At 39.0% G+C, this 23226-nt stretch overlaps 1 protein-coding gene across 1 annotated transcript in view; it reads left to right on the top strand.

Moving 5' to 3' along the window:
• Positions 1–752: 752 nt before the first annotated feature.
• LOC308672621 (WW domain-containing oxidoreductase-like) overlaps positions 753–23226 on the top strand; it is a gene marked incomplete at its 3' end in the record, with an annotated part of 27421 nt that continues 4947 nt past the window's right edge. The window contains exons 1-4 of the mRNA XM_081335668.1: positions 753–812; positions 1466–1523; positions 8668–8846; positions 20510–20616. Coding sequence (XP_081191794.1) covers positions 8705–8846; positions 20510–20616 — 249 coding nt within the window. The 5' untranslated portion in view covers positions 753–812; positions 1466–1523; positions 8668–8704. The remainder of the gene's footprint in view (positions 813–1465; positions 1524–8667; positions 8847–20509; positions 20617–23226) is intronic.

Here is a 23226-nt window from a genome sequence, read left to right as displayed (position 1 = left end):
GAATCAGTGCTGCTACTTTATATGATATAATAGATTTATTGTCTCTTGGCACCCTCCCAGGACTTGGAGATCTCCATTGGAATTTAGTGGGCAGACTGACCGTTGTTGAGAAATCTTGAGTCTGAAATCCATATATCTGTGAGTCTCGGGTCAAGGGACTATGCAAAAACAAAGTGTAAATAATACTCTGCTAATGCTCATTGATTGCTCTTATAGGGCGATATAAAGGTAGTGTCTAAAATGATGTGCTTTATTTCTTTATTTTGAGGTAGTGTGATAAACTTTCTAAATTATATCCTAGAGAATGTGGCTTGACATGTTTGTAGTTATCCTGCCATCACCCAAACCTTGGAATGAGATGCAAAAGCTAAAAAGATACTAGTAGAGCTATCATGAGAATGAGAAAATAAATTATGAACCGTAATCTAGAAATACCAGTAGGAAGCCAGTTCGGGATAGTGGTTAAGGCATCAGGCTGGAAAAATACCATGAATATTCAGACCTGCGTTAGCCACAAAGCCAGCTGGTTGACTTTGGGCCAGCTCCTGTCTCAGCCCCAGAAATGAGACAGTGATAAATTCACTTGCAAAAAACCTTGCCAAGACAACTTCAAGGACTTGTCCAGCCAGTTGCCATTAGTCTAAAACTGACTTGAATGTTCATATACACACAGGAACAAATCTTGGTGGACCTTCATTGTGAAAAAGCATTTTTTTTAAAAAAAAATATGTTTTCCAATTCTTTTAGTCATTTGGAGGAGAGAACTCAATGGGATCATCCAAAATCTGGGAAACGGAAAAGAGTTGCTGGAGGTTTGTATTCAGACTTTGCTTGTTAAATTTATTTTATTTTTAACCTTTCTGAACCACCCATCTCTCTCGGAGAGGGATTCCACAAAGGGGGGGGGGAAACGTTGCTAGTAATTCTTGTATGACCAAGCACAAGTTATTTGATTTGATTTATTTTAATATTGTGCTGCTGCATAAGCACTTCAGAAGTTGCTCTTTATGCATTTTAGCTTTAAATAGCTACAAGCTAAATATCTACAAGTGGTAGAACATCCGAGTAGAAGCTACTTAGAATCCAGCATTTCCAAGAGGGTGGAGAGCTGGAAGCTAAAACAAATTGCTTTTCTATGGCATCCTCTCTCCTCCGATAGCCACCATAGAAACACGGTCATCTTGCATGATTTGATGTGTTCACGCGCTGCAGATTACTCAGTTTGACTTACACACCTTGTGCAGATGGCTTGTTTTGGTGTGCACCCGGAACAAAATGTCAGTTACAGCAGGAGTGGTTATATTGTTAGCGAGTGGAAACATTTCTTGTTTTTGTTGGCTCTCCAATACCCTGTGGTTTGTTTACCCTACTCTGTTCCAAACAACAAAGAAATTTAGGCCTTCTCCTTGAACTGATGAAAGATTTAAACTCCAGCACTGACTGAAACCGCTCCTTCTCCTTCTAGACTTACCGTATGGATGGGAACAGGAGACAGATGAAAATGGACAAGTCTATTTTGTGGAGTAAGTTGAAATTTTTCTGAATGCTTTTGCGGGATCGAGAGGCAGTGGGTTAAGCCCTTAGATTAGGACAGTGGCCTCCAAACTTGGCAACTTTAAGACTTGTGGACTTCAGCTCCCAGAATTCCTCAGCTAGCCAAGTCTTAAAGTTGGTAAATTTGGAGATCCCCCTGGACTAGAATGATGGAGACTTAAATTATCCTGTTATGGAATGTACTGGAGAGCATTGGGCCTGTCCTCCTGTCTCAATTCGGCTTCCTTCAATGGATGGTTGTGAGAAAAACGGGAAAAAAGAACCTTTTCCCACGCAGGATAAACATCAATTAATTCACCTGTTGACTTATTATCTTATCTGGGTTTTTAATAGTGGTTTTAATGTGATTGAATCTTTGCTCCTTTTTAAAAATATTTTTGTTCTTCCTGTTTTTCATTGTTGAGAGCTGCCAGAATCATATATATATACATATATATATATATATATATGTGTGGATCTTTGGTTATTCGGGTTTTTCCCCGCGTAGAACTAAAGGTGTAGGAGCGACGTTTCGACGGAATCCCATCCGTCATCATCAGGCTGGTGGCTTCTGCTTCCTTCTTCTGGGAGAAGCATGTGGCTTCCCAGAAGAAGGAAGCAGAAGCCACCAGCCTGATGATGACGGATGGGATTCCGTCGAAACGTCGCTCCTACACCTTTAGTTCTACGCGGGAAAAAACCCGAATAACCAGAGATCCACATACGAACACCCGCGAAAACCTCAGAAAACAAATCAGTATACAGATTGAATAAATAAGGAGATTTATTGCTTAGGTAAGTAAAGGTAAAGGTTCCCCTGCACATGCGTGCTAGTTGTTTCCAACTCTAGGGGCCGGTGCTCATCTCCGTTTCAAAGCCGAAGAGCCAGCGCTTGTCTGAGGACGGCTCCGTGGTCATGTGGCCGGCATGACTAGATGCCAAAGGCGCACGGAACGCTGTTACCTTCCCACCGTAGTGGTCCCTGTTTTTCTACTTGCATTTTTATGTGCTTTCGAACTTCTAGGTTGGCAGAAGCTGGGATGAGTAACGCGCTCACTCTGCTACGCGGCACTCGGGATTCGACCTGCCAAACTGCCGACCGTCTGATTGACAAGCTCAGCATCTTAACGCGCTGAGCCACCACGTCCCTTATGGATTTATTGCTTGCTGGAGTCAAAAGAAGTGATAGAGCAGGGTCTATAAAGGTGGTTTAGAAAATGACAGTCCTGGATTTAAATATTGCCCTGCATATAGAAAAAGCAGGAAGAGAGAGAGAGAGAGAGCATGTATGTGTGTTTTTTTCCCTGCTATGCACTTGGAGGTATGATAGCTATCAGAGACTTTAATCTGCGGAGCTTTTCTCTACAAACGAGCTTTGATTTAACTTTTGTAGGTATTTCTTTTGGCTTTGTTTGGTGATGTTGCAATGCAATGGGGTTATTCAAAATTAAAAATCTGTCATGAAGTGCTACAGGCTCCCTAGAGAAGGAGCGATGTAGTAATGAACACATTTTATTTTATTTTATTTTATTTGAAAACTTACAACTTTTGCTTCAAGTCCGACATTTAGAGAGTTCCGGGCTAAGTTACAGTAGCAGATACTTTTGCAGAAATTCTTATGTCTGTCGTTTTCACGCAACAAGCCATGGGAAGACCTTGAGCTAGTTACCATGACAGCTGTTGCTAGAGTAGACTTTTACTAGTTTGATAGACTAACTTAGTGTAAAGTAATTTCAAATACTTCCATGCCATTAAATTCCTCTTGCTTTGCAAAACAGGAAGGTTGAATGGAAGCTAGGAATTTGACTTTCAGTCGATTAGGAGCTACTTATTCGTTATCCTAGATTTAAGAATTAGTTAAAACTCATTTGGGGTGAATCAATCAGTAGGGAAATAGACGTTTTTAGGTTTTCTCCCCACCTGCTAGAAGCAATAGAGGAAAACACTGTCAGGAGAAGCCATTTCTTTCTTTTTTATCTTTTAAATTGCACCAAGTCATATACTGTTTTTTAAAAAATTCATACTTCATGTTTTCACAACAGTTACATTTAAAACCTATTGCTGCCTTCAAGGTATTTTTTACAGCAAACAACCGTATACCCCCCCCCCCAATAAAAACTCTCTTCCAAATAAATTTGTATTGTGTTAGTGTAGAGCAGGGGTGTCAAACTCAATTTCATTGAGGGCGGCATCAGCATTGCGGTTGCCCTCAGGGGGCCGGGTAGGTATGGCCAGGGTGGGCGTGGCCTACTGGGTGGGCGTGGCTAGAGTGCGTATGGCCTACTGGGTGGGCGTGGCCAGCTCTACATCGTTCGCATCAAGGGTGCCTATGGGGGCCTGGGCAGGAGTGGGACAGATCTGAGGGTCTCTAGTGGAAGGAGGGTCTCTGGGCCAGGGCCAAGGCAGTGGGGGCCGTTCCCTCACTGTTTCCAGGATGGCTTCGCGGGCCACATGAAACCACTTCGCGGGCCGGATCCGGCCCCCGGGCCTTGTGTTTGACATGTCTGTCGTAGAGAATGAGATAACCACAATGCAGGAATGTAAGGGCTGTTAAAGGAGAAGAAATAAGAACATATCCCGAGAAAATCTGAGAAAAAACCTCCCTCAAAATCTTGCATTGATTCTGTTTGGCATAAGAAGGAATAAAGAAAAAATTAGCAAGCTTTCACAGTTATGTTATTCTGCCCTACAACAGTCAAAGAGCATTCCTATAATTATTGTGTTACCAGTTTCCTGACTGGGCCTACCTCAGGGGTCTTCAAACTTGGCAACTTTAAGACTTGTGGACTTCAACTCCCAGAATTCCGTAGCCAGCCAGGAGTTGAAGTCCACAAGTCTTAAAGTTGCCAAGTTTGAAGACCCCTGGCCTAGCTTGAAGACTGACAGTTCAACGATCTTTAAGGTTAGAGAAACATTTTAACTGTAAATGTAGGTAGCATTGCACAAAGTTTAAAAAGTTGCTTTCATTTATTAAGGCTCCTTCGGGAGCTCAACATAGTTATTGCAGACTTTCTCTTTTGTCCTTAAAACATTCTTTGAGGATGGCTAATGGTTGCTTGCACAGTGCCACAGTCTGTTTTATCCTTGGCTTGCATGAATGACCTCACAGGTTTTGGGTGCCTGTGATTGGGTGTACAGGTAGTTCTCAACTTAAGGCCACAATTGAGCCCAAAATTTATGTTGCTAAGTGAGAAATTGGTTAAGTGAGTTTTGCCCCATTGTATGACTTTTCTTGCCACATTTGTTAAGTGAAAATGCTGCAATTGTTAAATTAATAACATGGTCGTTAAGTGGATCCGGCTTCCCCATTGACTTTGCTTGTCAGAAAGTTGCAAAAGGGGATCATGCGATCCCGGGACAAAGTCGTCACAAATGTGAGTCAGTTGCCAAGCATCCGAATGTAAATCACGTGGCCATGGGATGCTGCAGTGTGAAAAATGGTCATAAGTCACTTTTTCCAATGCCGTTGTTACTTCAAATGCTCACTAAGTGAACTGTTGTAAACCGAGGACTACCTGTATTCACACACTAAGCCCTAAACCATGGAGAACTGAGCTAACACATTAAACTAAACCAAAACTATGCTATGGTTTAGTGCAGGGGTAGGCAACCTGGGCTCTTCTGTGACTCATGGACCTCAACTCCCAGAATTCCTGAGTCATCAGGAATTGTGGGAGTTGAAGTCCATGAGTCATAAAAGAGCCCAGGTTGCCTAGCCCTGCTTTAGTGTAATCATCATTGGGCGTGCAGCTAATGAGTAGGCTAGCTTGGTTGTTCAACAGGGAGACATCGGTGAAGCGGGCACAGCAGTGCCTGCATTTTCTGTGTCACATGAGAGAAGTGCATCTTTCCCCCCCCTGTCCTCACCACTTTCTATAGAGGGACAATTGAAACCCTCCTGTCATATGGCATTTCTGCCTGGTTTGGAAGTGTCTCTGCTTTGGGCAGGAAGGTGGTGCAGAGAGTGGTGAGGATGGCCGAAAAGACCATTGGCAGTTCCCTCCCTCCCATCCAGGACATGGCACAGAAGCATTGTTTGAACAGGGTCCGCAGGATTGCCTGGGACGCTAGGCATCCTCTTTACAACCTGTTTTCCTTGTTACCTTCTGGGAGGAGGGGGCTTCGAAGGAGAACATCCAGATTCAGCCACAGTTTCATTCCATATAGCATCAACCTTGTGAACTCTCAAGTTTCCTCTTTCCGATATGTATTCAAATTAGACAGTGATTAATATATATATATATATATATGTGTGTATATACATGTATGTGTGTAGGGGTGTGTGTGTGTGTATGTGTGTGAGTGTATAGCATATATGTGTGTTATGTATGTGTTTGGGTAGATATATACTTTCTTTTGAGAGCAGGCGACAGAATTTCATTTTTAATGTTGGGCCAGTGTGCTCACAATAAAAAAAAATGACAATAAAGGTTATCTTACCTAATTGACCAAAATAAGCTTTAGAAATGAATGGGGATTTAGATCTAAGTTGTCACAGAACTAGTCCAGTGCTTTTTAACACAGTTTATTGCTTTCTGACTGAGCCATCAGTAAGCTTTCTGTTGAGGGAGCTAAGAGGGACTAAAAGAACAGATTGTTGGAATAAGACTTTAGACTTGTGGATTTAGAATGAAAACAACTCAGCAGAGGAAACATGGTTGAGAATAAGTTACAATAGTAGGTGTTAACTATTAGGAAGACGTTCTGTTTACCATGTTTGTTAGTACAACAGGTCAAGTTTATTTTTTTTAAAAACCTGTATAATAGTAACAGTGTATGCATATAAATTAAATAGCAACATAAGAATGTAAACTACTCTTTTTCTTCAAAGAAGTGTTAACTGATATTTTTGAAGTGTAACAGAATGACAAGAAACAAATCCTCTTAAAAGTATGTGCGTTTACTTTCTATTAAAAGTAATGACAAGGAAAATATATGTAACACTATTAGGTTGCCTCTGTTGTTGATTAAATCCTCTGCTGATACATTTTGTTAAGATGAAGTAAGTGTGCAGCCCTTTTGCATATTTCTGTCTGCCTTTATAACAGACACTGGGGTTTGCCAGTGTATGCTGAAATTATTAATTACTTTCTTCTGCCTTGCTGTGAAGAAGGATTAAGAAGTTGCAAGGCAAGGCAAAACAATAAACTCATAAAATCCAGGACAAGTGTTTAAAAATATTAAAAGTGATGAAGCACTGGTTTCAAAGACTAAGCAAAAAATAAATGTGTCTTGATGCCTTTTTTTATATAAAAGAATCTGGAAGGGTGAATGTGAACTGTTCCTTTAAAGGAGGTCATCCTACGGCTTAGAAGTGACACAAAATAAGTCCTCTTCCTTAGTTTATGGAAATGGGCCTTTAAAAGTGGAGAGGTTATAAATAGGCAGCCAGATTTTTCCATTTTTTAATTGGGCAAAAGCTGGCCAAAAACTTAAATAATTTATATTATACCAATAGAGGAGAATATTTGTAGCTTGGGATTGAATTGTGGGGGTTCCTTGGTACTCTGAGCTTGGCTGTTTTCTTGCAAAAGTTTCATCACCCAATTAGGTAACATCATCAATGCACTGGTGATGTTACCTAGTTAGGTAATGAAATGTCTGCAAGAAAAGATCCAGGCTGAGAAGAGCACCGGGGACCCCACAATATATATTATGTTTAGGCTCTCGGAGGTTACCAAGCTCAGAGGGCACCAGGGACCCCTCATTTCAACCCTGAGCTTCAATTAGTCTCCTTTATTGGTTTAGACCAGAAGCCTCCAACCTTTTGGGCACCAGGGACCGGTTCCGTGGAGAAAAGTTTTTCCACAGACCAGAGAGTGCATGGTTTGCTGGCATGCTGCAGCCCAGTACAGTCCACGGACCAGAGGTTGGGGACCCCTGGTTTAGACTATCCTTTTTGCATATATATTTTTTTTAAAAGGAATTTGAGGAAAGAATTTGTTTTGCCTGATATTCTCTACATACAGTGGCACAGTGATTAGAATGCAGTATTGCAGGCTAACTGCGCCCACTGCCAGGAGTTCGATCCTGACAGCTTAAATTTGACTCACCTTTTCTATCCTTCCGAGGTGGGTAAAACGAAGACCCAGTTGGGGGCAAAATGCTGACTCTGTAGACCACTTAGAGAGGGCTGTAAAGCACTGTATATAAGTCTAAAGTGCTATTGCTATATAATCTAATTCTACACCCTCACAAAGCCACACCTAAGTTTTATTTAAATTAGAAGCTTTTGTTTTTGGAATGCTAAAGCTGACTTGTTAAACAGCCTTAAGAAATGAGACGTCCTGTTGGAAATTTAGAAACATTTTCATACACTGTGAGAAGTTACTCAGCATAGGAGCCGTAGCAAAAGGAAGACTTGTGTTCGTGTGAGTAGTTGCTGTGTTGCTTTGATTTAACCAAGTTTGGGTATCCTAAAGTGACAACTGGATTTTTAGATCATGCAAAAGAGATATGTGATTAGAAGCTTTCTGTGAAGTTTTTTGTTTTGTTTTGTTTTTGAGTTTCTCCTTCCAGGAACTCATTGTATTTTTAATCATTTTTGTTGACTCACACTGCATTTTTATACCAAGACCTCTTCTGAAAAATTGCAAGATGGTTGTCATTGATGTAGTTGTTGTAGAGATCTAAATTAGATAGCTGATCTTTTTCCTGACAGCTAGAACAATTAATCGGTGGAATGACTTGCCTTCAGAAGTTATAGGTGGTCCAATGCTTTTTAAGAAGTGATTGGACAGCCATTTGTTTGAAGTGGTGTAGGGTTTCCTGCTGGAGCAGGGAGTTGGACTAGATGACCTCCGAGGTCCCTTCCAATTCTCTTATTCTCTCTTTACTGAAGCAAAGTCAGTAGAATCAAAGAATCAAATGCAGGAATAGGTAAGTTGAGGCTGCAATCAACCTTGAGTGAGTTGCATTCAACCAACATTGAGTGTTGGATCTTTGATTTGCTGTACTTCTCTGAATTATGAAACTTTTTAAAAAAATCCTGGTATCTTTGGTTTGATTGAAATGACTCTCTCGACTACCTGAAGGCTGAGTTTACGTTTTGATTTAATGTATGGGTGTGTATTGTGCTTGTGGTAATAAAATGAGGTATTCACATGGAAAAATGCTTCTTGTTTTACTTCAAAGTCATATAAACAAAAGGACCACATACCTTGATCCCAGAATGGCATTCACGGTGGAAGATAATCCCATGAAAATCAACGTGAAGCAGAAGTATGACAGCAATACCACTGCAATGGAAGTATTAGAAGGCCGAGACCTGAGTGGCAAAGTGATCATCATCACAGGAGCAAATGCAGGAATAGGTAAGTCAAGGCTGCAATCAACCTTGAGTGAGTTGCATTCAACCAGCATTGAGTGTTGGATCTTCCTCCCTTCTTCCCACCCTCCTTCCCTTATACCAGGGGACATCAAACTGGGCGACTTTAAGTCTTGTGGACTTCAAATCCCAGAAGTCTTAAAGTTGCCCAGTTTGAAGACCCCTGCCTTATACAATGTATGCATGTTGGATCCAAACCTGGAATTTTGTTCATGTCATGTGTAGGTCTGCTTGCTGTATCTTATCTGTAGCACATTAAAGATGCTTGCCTTGGTTATACACCCACTTGTAAGGCCAAGAAGAGATAAGGGTTTTTTCAGGAGCTGCTGATAGGTACGGTAAATGTAAAAGCTATAATTGCATTTAAGCGGCCTGTCGGGCCATCTGGATACCGCCCTCTCCTGGCTGATAATCTAAACTTTATTCAAGAAAACAATCTCATTAGTTTCAACTTAGCTTTAGATGCCAGAATATTTTATCTGCATGGGAACTCAATTACTAGCTTTCTAAACCACTGGGACATTTCTTATTTTGTTGGGGAACGAAATGCAGACGTAAGGCTGTCTTGCGAGAGTGGCAAATATCTGTAGCTCGAGTGTAGGATGAGGGTGGAGGTTTATGCTCTGAGCTTGTGGGCTGGTTTCTGAACGTTTCGTTATCAAGCTAGGGAAGGAAACATTCGGGAAAACAACCCAGAAGCTCGGAGAACAAACCTCTACCTCATTAAGTTTATCTACTAAGAAATGATGGCTAGGAACTATCCCACACAGGGAAATTTGTTCTTGCTTGGTCTCTAAATAACAAATGTTCTAGATTATTTAGACCAGGGGTCTTCAAACTTGGCCTTTTATGACTTGTGGACTTCAACTCCCAGAATTCCTCAGCCAGGCACGCTAGCTGAAGAATTCTGGGAGTTGAAGTCCACAAGTCATAAAAGGGCCAAGTTTGAAGACCTCTGATTTAGACTGACTTCCTCTAACCTAGTGCTATTTCGGTTTTTAAAATCCTCAGTGTTTCCTCCCCAGGACAGGTAAAATGGTTCCTAGCATGCTTTCCAGGTTGGTTTAGGGTTCAAGAAAGCCTTAGCTTTCTGGATATCCCTTCCTTAGTATGTAGTCTCCCATAATTACCAATTACCCGTAGTGTGACTAAAACAAGAGGTTGTGTGAATGCCAAAAGGTTTCAGGAGCATGTGTCTTGTCTCCTGCATTCACTGGAATTATCCACCTTCACACATTCAGTCCAACAATTAATAACCATGTTTTATTGTCTACCCTAAAACATTCCTAAGCCATGTATTAAAATCACCTCCAGTTTTCGAAAGACATCTTCACTGTCCTTTTTGTGTTTCTGCAGCTAAGTTAAGAAAAAAAAACCTTTTTCTTTTTTTGTGTGTATTTCAGTAAAAAAGGTGACACGGTCAATCTCAATTTCTTATTATAAACACATTTTTAAAATGTTAATCTCTTGGTAAACAAACCTCTATTTGTTACTCTTTATTGGCTCTGTTGCATAGAAAAGCATCATAAAAATGCTGTTAATGTGTATATTTGGTGGTCCTGGTCCATTTTGGTAGATTTTTTTTGGTTGCCACTAGAGGGCTCTGTTGTTCTTTAGAAAAATAATATTGGCAGGTGATATGGAAGCTCTTAGAAAGTTTGACCAAAACAAAGATTAGTTTTGACTGGGCTATTTTATATTTTAATTGCTGGTGCTAAAGTTCAGAAGTGGAAAGGTATAGGAACTAATCTCTACTAATAATTGAATTCAACTTTATTGGCAAACATGCCTGGCAGGATGAAACACAGTGTGAGTTAATAGCAGCCCCGTATTTTTAACCGAAGGCTAAGATGGATGTGGTTATCAAAGCACTAACCTTTGTCTTTATCTAAAACTTTTTTGTACGTCCTTGAAACCTCATGTAGGGAGTTCTGTATGTGTGCGACAATCTGTCTGTGGTCTTTCAAGACCTGCGTGGTACTTCTAGACTTCTTTTGTCATTTTCTCGAGCAGAATAACACAGTTGGAAGGGACCTTGGAGATCTTCTAGTCCAACCCCCTGCTCAAGTAGGAGACTTATGCCATTTCAGACAAATGGTTGTCCAGTCTCTTCTTAAAAGCCTCCAGTGATGGAGCACCCACAATTTCTGGAGGCAAATTCTTCCACTGATTAATTGTTCTAACTGACAGGAAATTTCATCTTCATTCTAGGTTGGTTCTCTCCTTGATTAGTTTCCATCCATTGCTTCTTGTTCTGTCTCTAGGAGTTTTGGAGAATAGGTTGACCTAACAGCCCTCAAATTTTGGAACACTGCTATCACACCTAGTGCTTTTCACTAGACTGAAAAAAGGTTTTGCAAATACAGGCAATCCTCATGTTATTGCCTGCCTCATTTAACAATCACAGTTATAATGGTGATGTAAAAAGTAACTTTATGACCAGTTGTCACATTTTTGACCTTGGTAGGTCTGTAAAGTAAAAGAAAACTGAAGCAAGATCATAACCACAGTTGCAGTTTCTCTTAGTGACTATTTTGCTGGTCCTAACTGTCACTAAACGAGGACTACCTGTAGACTCACATTTTGAAAGGCTGGAAAGAAAGAAAAATAGACTTCTTGCGCTGTCATCTACTTTTTCACTAAACCTTTTTTTGCCTTTGAGATTTAATATAATTGAAAACCTGCGTGCCACAGAATTAATTACGCGACCTTTGTTCTTGCATGAATGAATTTGCAGGCAAAAATGGAAACTGCCCAGTTAAACATCATTTTGCTTTCAGTTTCTTAAATTTAATACTTGTTATTCCTGAGTGAGTTTATGAAAGAAAATATTTAAACGTCAATACTTGAAAAGAGTGCAGTTAAATCCATAGACACCAAAGGGAATGTTAAATGCTTGGTTCTCAAATTTTACTTAGTCTTTCCTTCTGCCTATCGTGGAATTTGAGATTGGAGTAGAATGGGTAAAAAAAAGTTTATAGAACTCACCTCCTGCGATTCTTTCCCATTTTTAAACTTGGCTACAAGTCACACGACTAGGAACAAAACGAAGGCAGGACTTAGAATGGACAGATGGATAACCTTCTGAGCTACTGTCCAGCCTCTCTACTACAGAAATCCATTGGAGATTTTCCCTCGCCCCCCGGCAGTCCTGCTTGGATCAGGCCCATTTTGAAACTCAGAATTTCTTTGGCTGACAGTTTCCTCCATGCTAAATTTGGTTCAGTTTTCAGAAAGTAATCTCGCTTTTGAATAAATGGATGAAGCCCCTGAGAGCCTTAACACAATTTCTTCCCAACATTTTGCAGAGTTGGACAGAAGGGAAAGGAAATCAGAAAGAAAAATAAAAAAAAGAAGCAGAATGTGTCAAGCTTAGCCCAAGAATGACAAAGAAAATCCAGCCAAAGTTCAGTCTTTTATTTGTCTACATCCAATAGACAGAATCTTGCCGGACTAAATGGATACCATCCTGAGAGAGTCTATGAATTGGCTATCCTAACTCTCTTCCTCTGTCTCCTGTCCAGTGTTAGATTGTGCTGCCTTTCTGGACTGTGCTCCTTATTTCCTGGGAAATTGTCGCTTCGTGTAGTCCATCACACAACGTTTGTGTATTTGCCCTCTTGCTAGTTGCACAAATCTGTAACTACTTGGATGTTTCTTTTGCAAGGGATTTGAATGGTGTATAGTTTGATTTTGCTTTGTTTTCGAGTTGTATTAGGCACTGCTATTGTGAGCAGCTGGCTAAATACAGCAATGCCATTGTACGGCTGCATCTGCTTTTGAAGACATCGGGAAGAGAAAGCAGACAGGTCAGAAGGGATCTTTAGATTTGATTTCCTCTCTCAACCCTTTCTGTGATGCCTCGTGGTTAGGAGAAAGCTTTTTATTATTATAAAACTTTTATTCATAAAACATGAAACTCAGTCAACTGAGCACTCAAATTGCCTGGCACTAATGGTTGACACGGGTTGCTGCCAGCATCCTAGGTATCCACCAGGTATCTCCTTAAAATGTAAGATGTTCCGAGTAGCGCAGTTTTTTGTAGCTTTGCTGGAGTTATTGCAGGAAGCTGCAATTTCTTGATGTATTTTGCAAAGGTTTTGGACATACTGTAGTTCCCAATGCCCCAATGACAATGGGTATCACTGTTACACGTTTCATCCATAATCGCGCCGTTTCGATGGCCAGGTATTTCGTAATTTTTTTTCAGTTCTTTTTCTTCGACTCTGGCATTTCCTGGTACAGCAATACACCAAACTGTACACTTTGGTTCTCTATGACTGCGATATCTGGCGTGTTGTGTTCCAAATGGCGATCTGTCTGTATTTGGAAGTCCCACAAGATCTCATTCTCGACAACTTTTTCCACCCTATGTTCCCATGACTTTTCGGACACAGGGAAGTTGTATTTTTTACACAATGCCTCGTGGTTAGGAGAAAGCTTTATTATTATTATTATTATTATTATTATTATTATTATTATTATTATTATTATTATTATTATTATTATTATTGTTAAAGTTGGTGCCTGAAATGGAAACAATCAGTAATGGTACATGAAGTATGCAAAACTAGGTCGTGTAGCATTTGTGTTAAATTTTATTTTAGGCTTGTCAGAAGGCAGACACATGGAAAGAGAAAATGCGATGATTGGAACCAAAGTGGCAGATGTGATCACATTTTGGGATTAAAAGGGATCTGTGTAAATTGGTACTGGAGGTGGGATTATTACAATTGGAAGTGAAGCTGAATTAGAAGCCTTGTTTCCTTTCCGTGTTCTTCACAAGTTGTGGTTGGCAGATCATTAAAAGTAGGGCGCAGGTGATATAAACAGGAACTTTAAGGAATAATAAACTTGATTATGACGGGAATTTTTTTTTCTAAAACTGAGTAAAGTCTATGCTAAATTGGTTTCTTGGGCTGCAAGAGTCCTTCCAGAGGGTGATGGAAAACATATTAAATGTTCTATCTTCTGGCTGGATCACATAGAGGGAATGTCTTTCTGAGCATCGTAAGGGGATTACCTTGCTCCCTAGACACAGCATGTGTGATACGCTTCTCTGAAAGTGAAGATTTTCATCAAGAACGTGGTCCTTCTATTTGGTATGGTGCTGTGGCAAATAACCATGAATAATTTCTGTATCTTGAAAGTTTCTCCAGGGTGGGCAGGGTGCTAGGCAGAATTTCTTCTTGATAGGCACAAGGAGTTTCAAAAGGATTCACTTTGGCAAAACATGCAGTTCAGGGTCAAATATTTTAAGAAATGTTCTGTTGCTGGCATATGGCTCCTGAAGCAGCAATTTGGCTTTTCCAAACACACACACACAAACACACACAAAGAGAGAGAGAGAGAGAGAAAGACAGACAGACAGACAGAGACATTGTCCTATCCAAAGGAGGCATTTGAATTAGCAAGTCTGTTTTTGTAGCAAGAGTTATCTAACCTATTTTACAGTTTTAATGTTACATTGAAAGGCATTATATATTTCATAGAATAAAACTAAAACAAAATTAGTTGGGAACAAGGTAGAACAGTCCACAATAAAAATGTAATTGCGGTGCGACTATTCCCAATTGCTTAGAACAGTCACCTGAAATATGAACATCAAGTGACTTTTAAACTTGCTTGAAATCAGACGTTTTATGATCAGGTACACGTGTGCATCTGAAGATAACTGAAATACAGAAAATTCAGAAATATACAATCAGCAAATATCATTACACTCTGTGCCACAGTAGCATATGTCATTCTTGGGAGTGTTCTAGCAAACCTTAGAAGACTTGGGATTCAATTTTATCCCCCACCCCCCAGAAATAATCTAATGAAATGAAATGCGACTTGCTTAGTTGTGGAAGTGCATTTTGAATATATTTTGTTCCTTTAGCACCCTGAGTAATCAACATTATTGCTTGATTATTAGGGCTTTTATCCCGTTCCAATCCAAAAGGATTCTGAATAATTTCCATTCCCTCTTTGACAAAATTAAAAAGAAACCATACAGCAAAATAATCATGAGGAATTACACAAGTAATTTTATTTTACGTGGTGTTCAGGTGAACTTAGAACGTGCAAATATGTAGAAAACAGTGATGTAATTACAGACGGTGCCATGTGTCTCTCTAACAGCACCCAGTTCATAGAGATAGAACAAAAACACTGAGCAGAACAAACATTCCCTGTTCTCAAATCTCACATTGAAAGGAAGATCCTCAAAATTCCTCTTTAGGATGCATGTACTGCATAGAGAGGTTCTACACTTCCATACGTTCCACACTCATTTTTCTTTGCAACCACCTTTGTTCCCACATAAATATATGGAATGATAATTGATCTATCAATGGATGCAGCTTTTAATACTTGCCTTTAAATTGTGCCTTTAAAGAAGAACACTTCCTAGAACTTCTGAAGTTATCGTGGGCATTTTATTTTGCTTGGCTTACGAAGCATGAACTTGACAGCTTTCTTGGGTGATATGCAAAAGCTTGCTTCACGCAGGTAACTGATTAAAGGATAATTCTATAGCATCATTTAAAAGTTCTTGTACTTATAAGAATCCTATCTGAAATCTTTCAGGGATTTGGTGAATTGGACTTGACATCCTGGTGTCCTTCACTAGTTCCAGCACCCGTTCCTTATATGTTTTAGCCTCCAGTGCCCCAATCATCTTTGTTGCTCTTCTCTGTACTCTTTCTAGTGTCTCGACATCTTTTTTACATTGTGGTGACCAAAACTGGATGCAGTATTCCAGGTGTGGCCTTACCAAGGCATTGTAAAGTGGTATTAGTACTTTTGTTAATAAAGTTTTTTAAAATCATTGTAAGTGTGTAAAGGGATACAGTAAATGGAGCCCTGTGTAAGGAAACTGCCATTTTGTTCCATTTTTTTCCCCTCTTGAAGTTGCACTTGTTTCCTCAACTCTTGAGAAAATGTGTTGGCTTAATGCTTGAAGGATCCAGCGTCGTTTTAGCTGACAAAACAGTCTTCTAATTCCATCGGAGATGAAATACGCCTTCTTAATTTTATGAAACTGCTTGTATTAATATTGCACTATTGTACTTGCCAAAAGGAGATTTAAAACATGCAGCTGATTTTGTTTTTCCTTAATGCTTAATTAGGACTCTCTTCTGCAGTAGGCCTGCTCACAGGAGCTGGCCAGGAATTGCTACATCTGAAAGAAGATGCAATTATGAGTTTGGGTCCTGTTTCTTTTTCTGAGGGAGCAAAAAAAAAAAAAACAACAACAAAAAACCAACACTCTATTTTTATACTCATAGCTGTCGTTGTCCAGAAGGCAACTTCAGTCACTTGTTTTAATTGCAAAAGTAGGTGACAATTTTTTCTTTGCTCTAAATGTTCTTCTAGTTCTCAGTTGCAAAACAAAAAAATGCAGGTTGTAGTAGGTTGTCCAAAGGAAAAGAAATCTAAGTGGGGGCTATAAAATGAGCAAAGCACAATACTTTAAAGGAAGGGGGGGGGGGAAGAGAGATTTCAGGCACTTTTAAAGATTTCCTAAACTAATTGCAGCTGGGAAAAATGGCTGCCTAGCCTTGTGTAAAACTCCACTTTGTATTTGATATTTGGTTGCAGGAATTGGGTATGTCTAGTTTAATGAAAAGAAGGCCTAGGGGTGACATGATAGCAGTCTTCCAATATCTGAGGGGAGAGGAATCAACCTGTTCTCCAAAGCACCTGAAGGCAGGACATGAAGCAATGGATGGAAATTAATCAAGAAGGGAACCAGCCTAGAACTAAGGAGAAATTTACTCACAGTGAGAACAATCAACCATTGGAATGGCTTGCCTTCAGGAGTTGTGGGTGCTCCATTGCTGGAGGTTTTTAAGCAGAGACTGGACATCCGTTTGTCTAAAATGGTTAAGGTACACCGACTCTAAAATATATATACGGTAGTTCCTGCATTCGTTTACCATGGTGACTTTCTCCACTATAAAAAAAGATTTCAAAATCTGGTAGCAAACTATTTTAAAACTACATCATGAGTTTAAAACTCATGATTTAGTCAAATGCTTACTGGAGAAACTAATGCTGCCAGAAAATAGCAGATGTGAGAACAGGTATCACCTCTGTGAAGGTACGTTCTTGAATACAAGGCAATGTAAGTCAAAGATTAATGGGACCAGAATGATAGCCTCTACACAAGATTTTAATAACTAGGGAGATTCTTATCAAATAATGAAAAGTAAATGGCCAAATTCGTACTGATTCTTTAGATATTTTATCTCTAAGCCTTTTGAGGCTTCAACATTTATAGACAGCTTTCTAAATTGTCTGGGAACAGACAGTTTCATAAGCCAATGAAACTGTTGTAATGAAGAAATTGCATCTTCCCATAACTAGCTCCAGGCAATATTCTGGCTATTACATTTTTGAATCGCTGACATTTTTGAGTGCTTCTCAAAAGCAGCCTCATATAGATAATCTTACTATATCAAAATATTCTGCCTTTTATCCCCCATTGCCCAGCGATCCACCTCGATATCTCAATAATTCTCTGAAAATACCTATTAAATTACACATTTTTGTGCCTAATTCTATATATCTGTGAAATATATTTTTGCAATTTCTAAAGAAAGTATATGGTTTAAAACAAACTCTGTGTGGTCTAAAAACTGTGTCCGTGTATATATTTATGCCATATACAGAGGTACTTATTAAGTATATGGTTTAAATGTTTACAACTGGAGCTCTATGTGGTCTAAAAACTGTGCGTGTATATATTTATACCATATACAGAGGTACTTATTTTTATTCCCACAGTAACAGATATCAAAATTCTATCTTGCCTGGTTCAAACCAATTTTTAAAAATGAACAACTCTTAATATACCTGATGCTGGGTTTTATTTTAAAATAACAATGGAATTTAGCCCATATATATTGCCCGTATTTCATCTTCAGTGCAAAATGCACGCACTGGAAACTTAGAAACATGTTCAAATTATTGTATTAAATGTGATACAATTTAAGTTTTTGTCAAACTTTACAGAATCCAGTGCTTTGTAAATATATGGTTTGCCAAATCAGTTCATAAAGCAGACAAGTAATGTGAAATATGTACTTCTGAAAAAAAGCATTCTGCTTTTGTTGCATTAAGTTTATGATTAACTTAATCATGGTTTTTTTGGAATGACATTCAACCTCGTTGGTTGAATAAGTGACACATATAGGCTCACATATCATGCTAATCCCCACAGTATGTTTTGTTTATAAATCACAGTGGTGATGTTGTTATCCCTTTGAGTTGTGTCCAACTCTTGTCAATTCTATGGGCCAGCTCTCTCCATACCTTCCGATTTTACATTACTTCTTTGAGTTGTTCTCTGGCTGCTGTCAACTTTGATGACAGCTACTTTAAAACTACATCCTTTAAACCTCCTAATAGCTTAGTGGTCTTTACAAATCCAATTAATAAGTTTCTTCAGTTGATTTAGTCATCATCTGATAGAGAATTGGGATGGGAAAGCAGAGTTGGGGTCTCAGCAGTTTTGGGGCACGATTGGGTTAAGTTGGATAGCTGGAAAGTGCAAAATGTTTTTTCTGCTTCCTCAAAATATTTCTGGTGTGCTCTAAACCCAAATAATGCAATCTTGTTCCACTTTTGAAAAATTCTGTCCAGTGTTTGATGTCTCCATTGAAAAGAGTCTCTGAGAAAGATCATTGTAGGAATTAACTCTGTTGATTGATCAACTTATTCCTTGAGGTGTACTATATCGTTTCTAATTGGGCATTCTAATTTATTTTACGCTCTACTGTTTGATAAAGACTTTGGAACTGAAGTAAAAAAAATCAAGATAAAAATAGTACTTCAATGGACAGAATTGGGAAGATTTACAGCAGGGGTCTTCAAACTTGACCCTTTTATGACTTGTGCACTTCAACTCCCAGAATTCCTCAGCCAGGCAGGCTGGCTGAGGAATTCTGAGATTTGAAGCCCATAAGTCATAAAAGGGCCAAGTTTGAAGACCCCCTGATTTACAGGAAAAGGAAGGCACTAGTTTTAATTTTCAACCATTTTAATTTTCAGCACTTCTGATCTTCTGTTAGAAATTTGCTGGGGAGTAGTTAAACTTAGTAACTAAGTGCTATTTGTTTGCATTACAGTATGAAACCAATTTTGAAACAAATGTAAATGGCTTTTAAATATCAATCTTTATTTTATTAAAACAGTAAAGCATATGGCCCACTAAAAATGGAGCAGCTCAGCAACTATCTTCAGAAAGTTTCCTTGCTTGCATTTGCTCAGTGGAATTAAAACAGGGAAAAGTATTTTGCATATGTTGAAAACTAGATTCATCTGCGTGCGGTGAATTACTCAGATAATTAAAGTTGCCTGATACAATGAATGGCTTTCAAAAGGAAGAGAAATTGCTTAGACTTAAACACTCTAAGCATGTAATTGCACAGAATGGTATAAATTTATGTAAGATGTTGTTTCTTTAATCTTAAGTTAAACCCTATGTTGTAAACTAAATTTGTCTTGCCCCAGGGTACTGCTAGAAGTGAAGCTGCGTATACTTAATAGTGTTTTTCCTTTAAATAAATAAGATTTAAACCAATCCTGCATAAAACAAAAGAGGAACAAATTGTCATTTCCCCCCCACCCCAGTTGTATTATCTGTTGTGTTGAATATTCAAGTGCTAATTTGAGTCTTTCTAGTTGGAAAGTATTAACTTGGAATATAATGCCAATTTCTTATTTGCGGGTAGATTCTTCACAACAAAATGCTTAGGAGGTTTCAAAGTATTTCTAGCAGGACTACCCAATTCTGTCATAGCTTTGTTGCCTATGCCATCCATCTGGTAAACTCGCAAGATTCGTTTGTCTCGCCGTGCACAGGTATACATAAGGAGGGTTTAGTAGGGGGGGGATTTAAATAATTGAAAATAGGAGGAGGAAGGGTGCGCGGTATATGTTCACCGCCTTGAGTTCTTTGCAAAAAACAATAAAAGTGGGAAAGAAGTAAATAAATAAATATTGTGTCTACTTTTAGGAAGAGCAGCCAGGGACCCTGACTTCATCCCCTCACATCAAGGGATAGAAATTGAAACAGGTCCTTTTTCTCCGTTGCCTCCTCAAGCGTGAGGTGTTTGCACTAACTGAGATAGAGGATTAAGTCACGTACTAAGATCTTGTCAGTTTTTAAAGAGTTTCGGTCGTGTTGATTTGACTTGGCTTTTTGATTCATTTACAGCGGTTTTTTTACGCTGCCGTCCCCTTTCCTTAGATTGCTGCAAGTAACTCTGCTCCCAAAGTCTGTGTAGTATTTAAAATGTTAGCTGAAGCACTTTTTAAAAGAAACCTGTAATTGAAAAATCTCAAAGGAAATGGATAAAACGCAAAAGAGCAACAGTTAATCACGCTAATGAATTCACATCTGAAGCAGAAAAAAAGCTGATTGCCAAGTTTAACGCTGCTATTTTTATTCTATATCTACTGTATGCATTTAAGTTGACTTTGTTTTGTACCGGCTCCAGATTTTGTAAGCTAGCTTGAAATTTGATGAGTCAGGAGAATAAACATTTCCAACAAATGCTAAATGAGTAACTGTCTTAGGACCCAGGCAGACCTAGTTCCCTGATGACCCAATGTTGTGTACCTTACTGTGTCTTCTCAATATGTGTTTTGTGACAGGCTTTGAAACAGCAAAATCCTTTGCCCTCCATGGTGCCCATGTCATTCTTGCCTGCCGAGACACCTCAAGAGCTGATGAGGCCGTGCGCCAGATCTTGAAAGAATGGGTAAGGACCTGTGCTTTGTAAATACGCAAATTTATGCTCTAAAGCTTATAAATGCTCAGAAATTCCTGCTTCAAACTCCTAAGCTCCACGCTTGGTGCATAATGTTGAAAAAGATGCCACCTAAAAATGAGAAATTAAAATGACATTAATAAAATATAGACACATCAACTGAACAAATCTGGTAATTAAGAGTCACTCAGAGTGAGATGGGTGATGATAGATAGATAGATAGATAGATAGATAGATAGATAGATAGATAGATTGTGTGTGTGTGTGTGAGAGAGAGAGAGAGAGAGACAGACAGACAGACAGACAGACAGACAGACAGACAGACAGACAGACAGACAGACAGACAGATGTACAGAAAAATTAAATGCCCGAGCAAATCAGCATTTTGACTTTGGGCTGGAAAGGAAACAACCCTTGAGGTTCTGTCCATGAGAGGAAATATCACTGTATTGGATCTCATCTTTGAAAAAAATTCTCTCATTCCTAATATATAATTTCTTTCATTGGAAATGTTTGGAATAACAAGACAGGCCCTAACTCTGAGAAAGTTTATAATTTAAAGCGAAGATTAAATTTACACATCTGAAGACAGAAAATGGAAAAGAGGATAAAGAGGGATGGGATATACATATCAGAGGTCTCCAACCTTTCTCGGTTGGAGGACTGGGGGGAAAGGGAGGGGGAAGCATTTTACACGCACATGGGTGCGCACACAAACATGGCTGTGAGCACGCGCGACGCAAACGGGGCAGTGCTAGTGCCTGCACAGCAAAAATGGGGCGAGTATCATGTGGGTGCTAACAGCCCGTTTGCAGCATGCGGAGCCCCGTTTTCTGTAGCCGGGTGGCCAGTAGGCCATGGCCTGGTAGTGGGCCATAGCCCACAGATTGGGGACTCCTGGAATATATGATTCCTTTAAAATTTTGATACGAATACAGGCAGTTGCAAAGTTGAGTATTTAGGCCCAAATTGAAGGAGATACTGATTCAACTTTTAATAGACGAAATACAAGTTATTTACTGTTACTGAACGTACTACTAGTAATGTGGTTGTAAACATATTGCATTAACTGTAATGGGAGTCTATGAAGGACACCAGTCTTTGTGAAGTGTATTTCAAATGTTTAAGTGGAACTTGTCTTGTGAAAATGTTCTGTCACCTTTCTATGCTTGAATTTATCTTCAGTTCATTTGGCGGACATAGCATACATCCTACAAAGTTCTGCTTTCCTAACATGATGCCCTCCAGGCCCATTGAAGTTAAACTCACCCAATTCGTACCTAACATGATTGAGGAACCTTTCCTCGTGTGGTCAGAGCTCTTAAGAGAATAGATGCTCCATCTGTGCTGTGTGTGTGTGTGTGTTTTAATAAAAAGATAACATTGGATGAAAATTGCTAAGAAACCTGTTAAGAAGACCCACATTAAATTGTAGTTCCTGTTCCAGCTAGAAACTATAATCCTCATGTATTGGTCTACCCAGGAGGATGTGAATTTCTTCTTTCAGGAAGGTGTACTCATGTGCAGTGTGATAAAGCAATCAATGCAATGCGAAAGTTGTGATCCTTGGAGTGAATGGAAAAGCAAAGTTTTTGTGTTGCCTTTATTTTGAATAGCTTCAGAAGTGGAGCACTTTATTAGCCCTCTCTCTCTCCTAATTGTTCACAATACTATTTAATCTTAGAGTACAGTAGCTGGAGTACCTTCAGAGTATCTTTGTAATGGGATTGCTGTTGTTTATTGAGAAGGACTAATTAACTTTGATGATTCCACTAATATTATGGCACTTTGACAATACCTCAGATTTATGACTCTGTTAAAATACATAAATGAAATGCAGGTGCTGAAGCAGAAAGAATAAGTTATTATTGAACTTTAATTACTTGAATTGCATAAGTAGGAGAGAATTAGTGGATGTTCAGAATTTACATCAGTTGAAAGTAATCTTGGGAGGAAGATAAACTACTTAAATTGAAAAAGGCAATTTTATTTGCCATAGATTATGGTCTAACTCTAATAGAAGGGCACTGTTTTTAAAAATTCTTTGTCAAGTGTTGGTTTGTCAGCACTGTCTGTTGAGAGTCTATTGATATAATGGATTTCTCTTCAAATTATCTTTTATTTAAATTGTATGGTTTCCACCAATGACAGACTAGCTTGCTATGCCTCTTTGATGCCATTGGTTGGTCTATCTTGACTGCCAAAGGAGTTGTATTAACTAGCACTTGAATTGGAAACCTTAATGTTGCAGAGACAGCATCTTAAGATGATACAGAAAGCTGTAAGAAACAGTTGTTGTGCTTCAGAACACCAAGTCCACTAGATCAGACTGTAGCAACTGAAATTGCAAACATATTTTTAAAGAGGTTCATGAAATGCAACCTGTACAAGTTAGACACAAACATCTTGTTTCTTTTGTGGTAAACTTAAACTCGTTAGAGAAAACTAGAATAAAAATTCAGCATAAAAGTGATCTTTTGTAAAGAGGCAACACTACACATTTCTCTTGCATTCCAAGAAATAAGGAAAGAAATGTGGAAAATATTTTATTATTATTATTAGACCTCTATGGCACCCATCTCTCTCTTGAGGCAACTCTAG

Source organism: Vipera berus (genome assembly GCF_964194415.1).
Source record: "Vipera berus genome assembly, chromosome: 10".
In the NCBI taxonomy this organism is placed as follows: Eukaryota; Metazoa; Chordata; class Lepidosauria; order Squamata; family Viperidae; genus Vipera; species Vipera berus.
The sequence above is the reverse complement of the archived record's forward strand: the minus strand, read 5'-3'. Positions and strand labels throughout refer to the sequence as shown.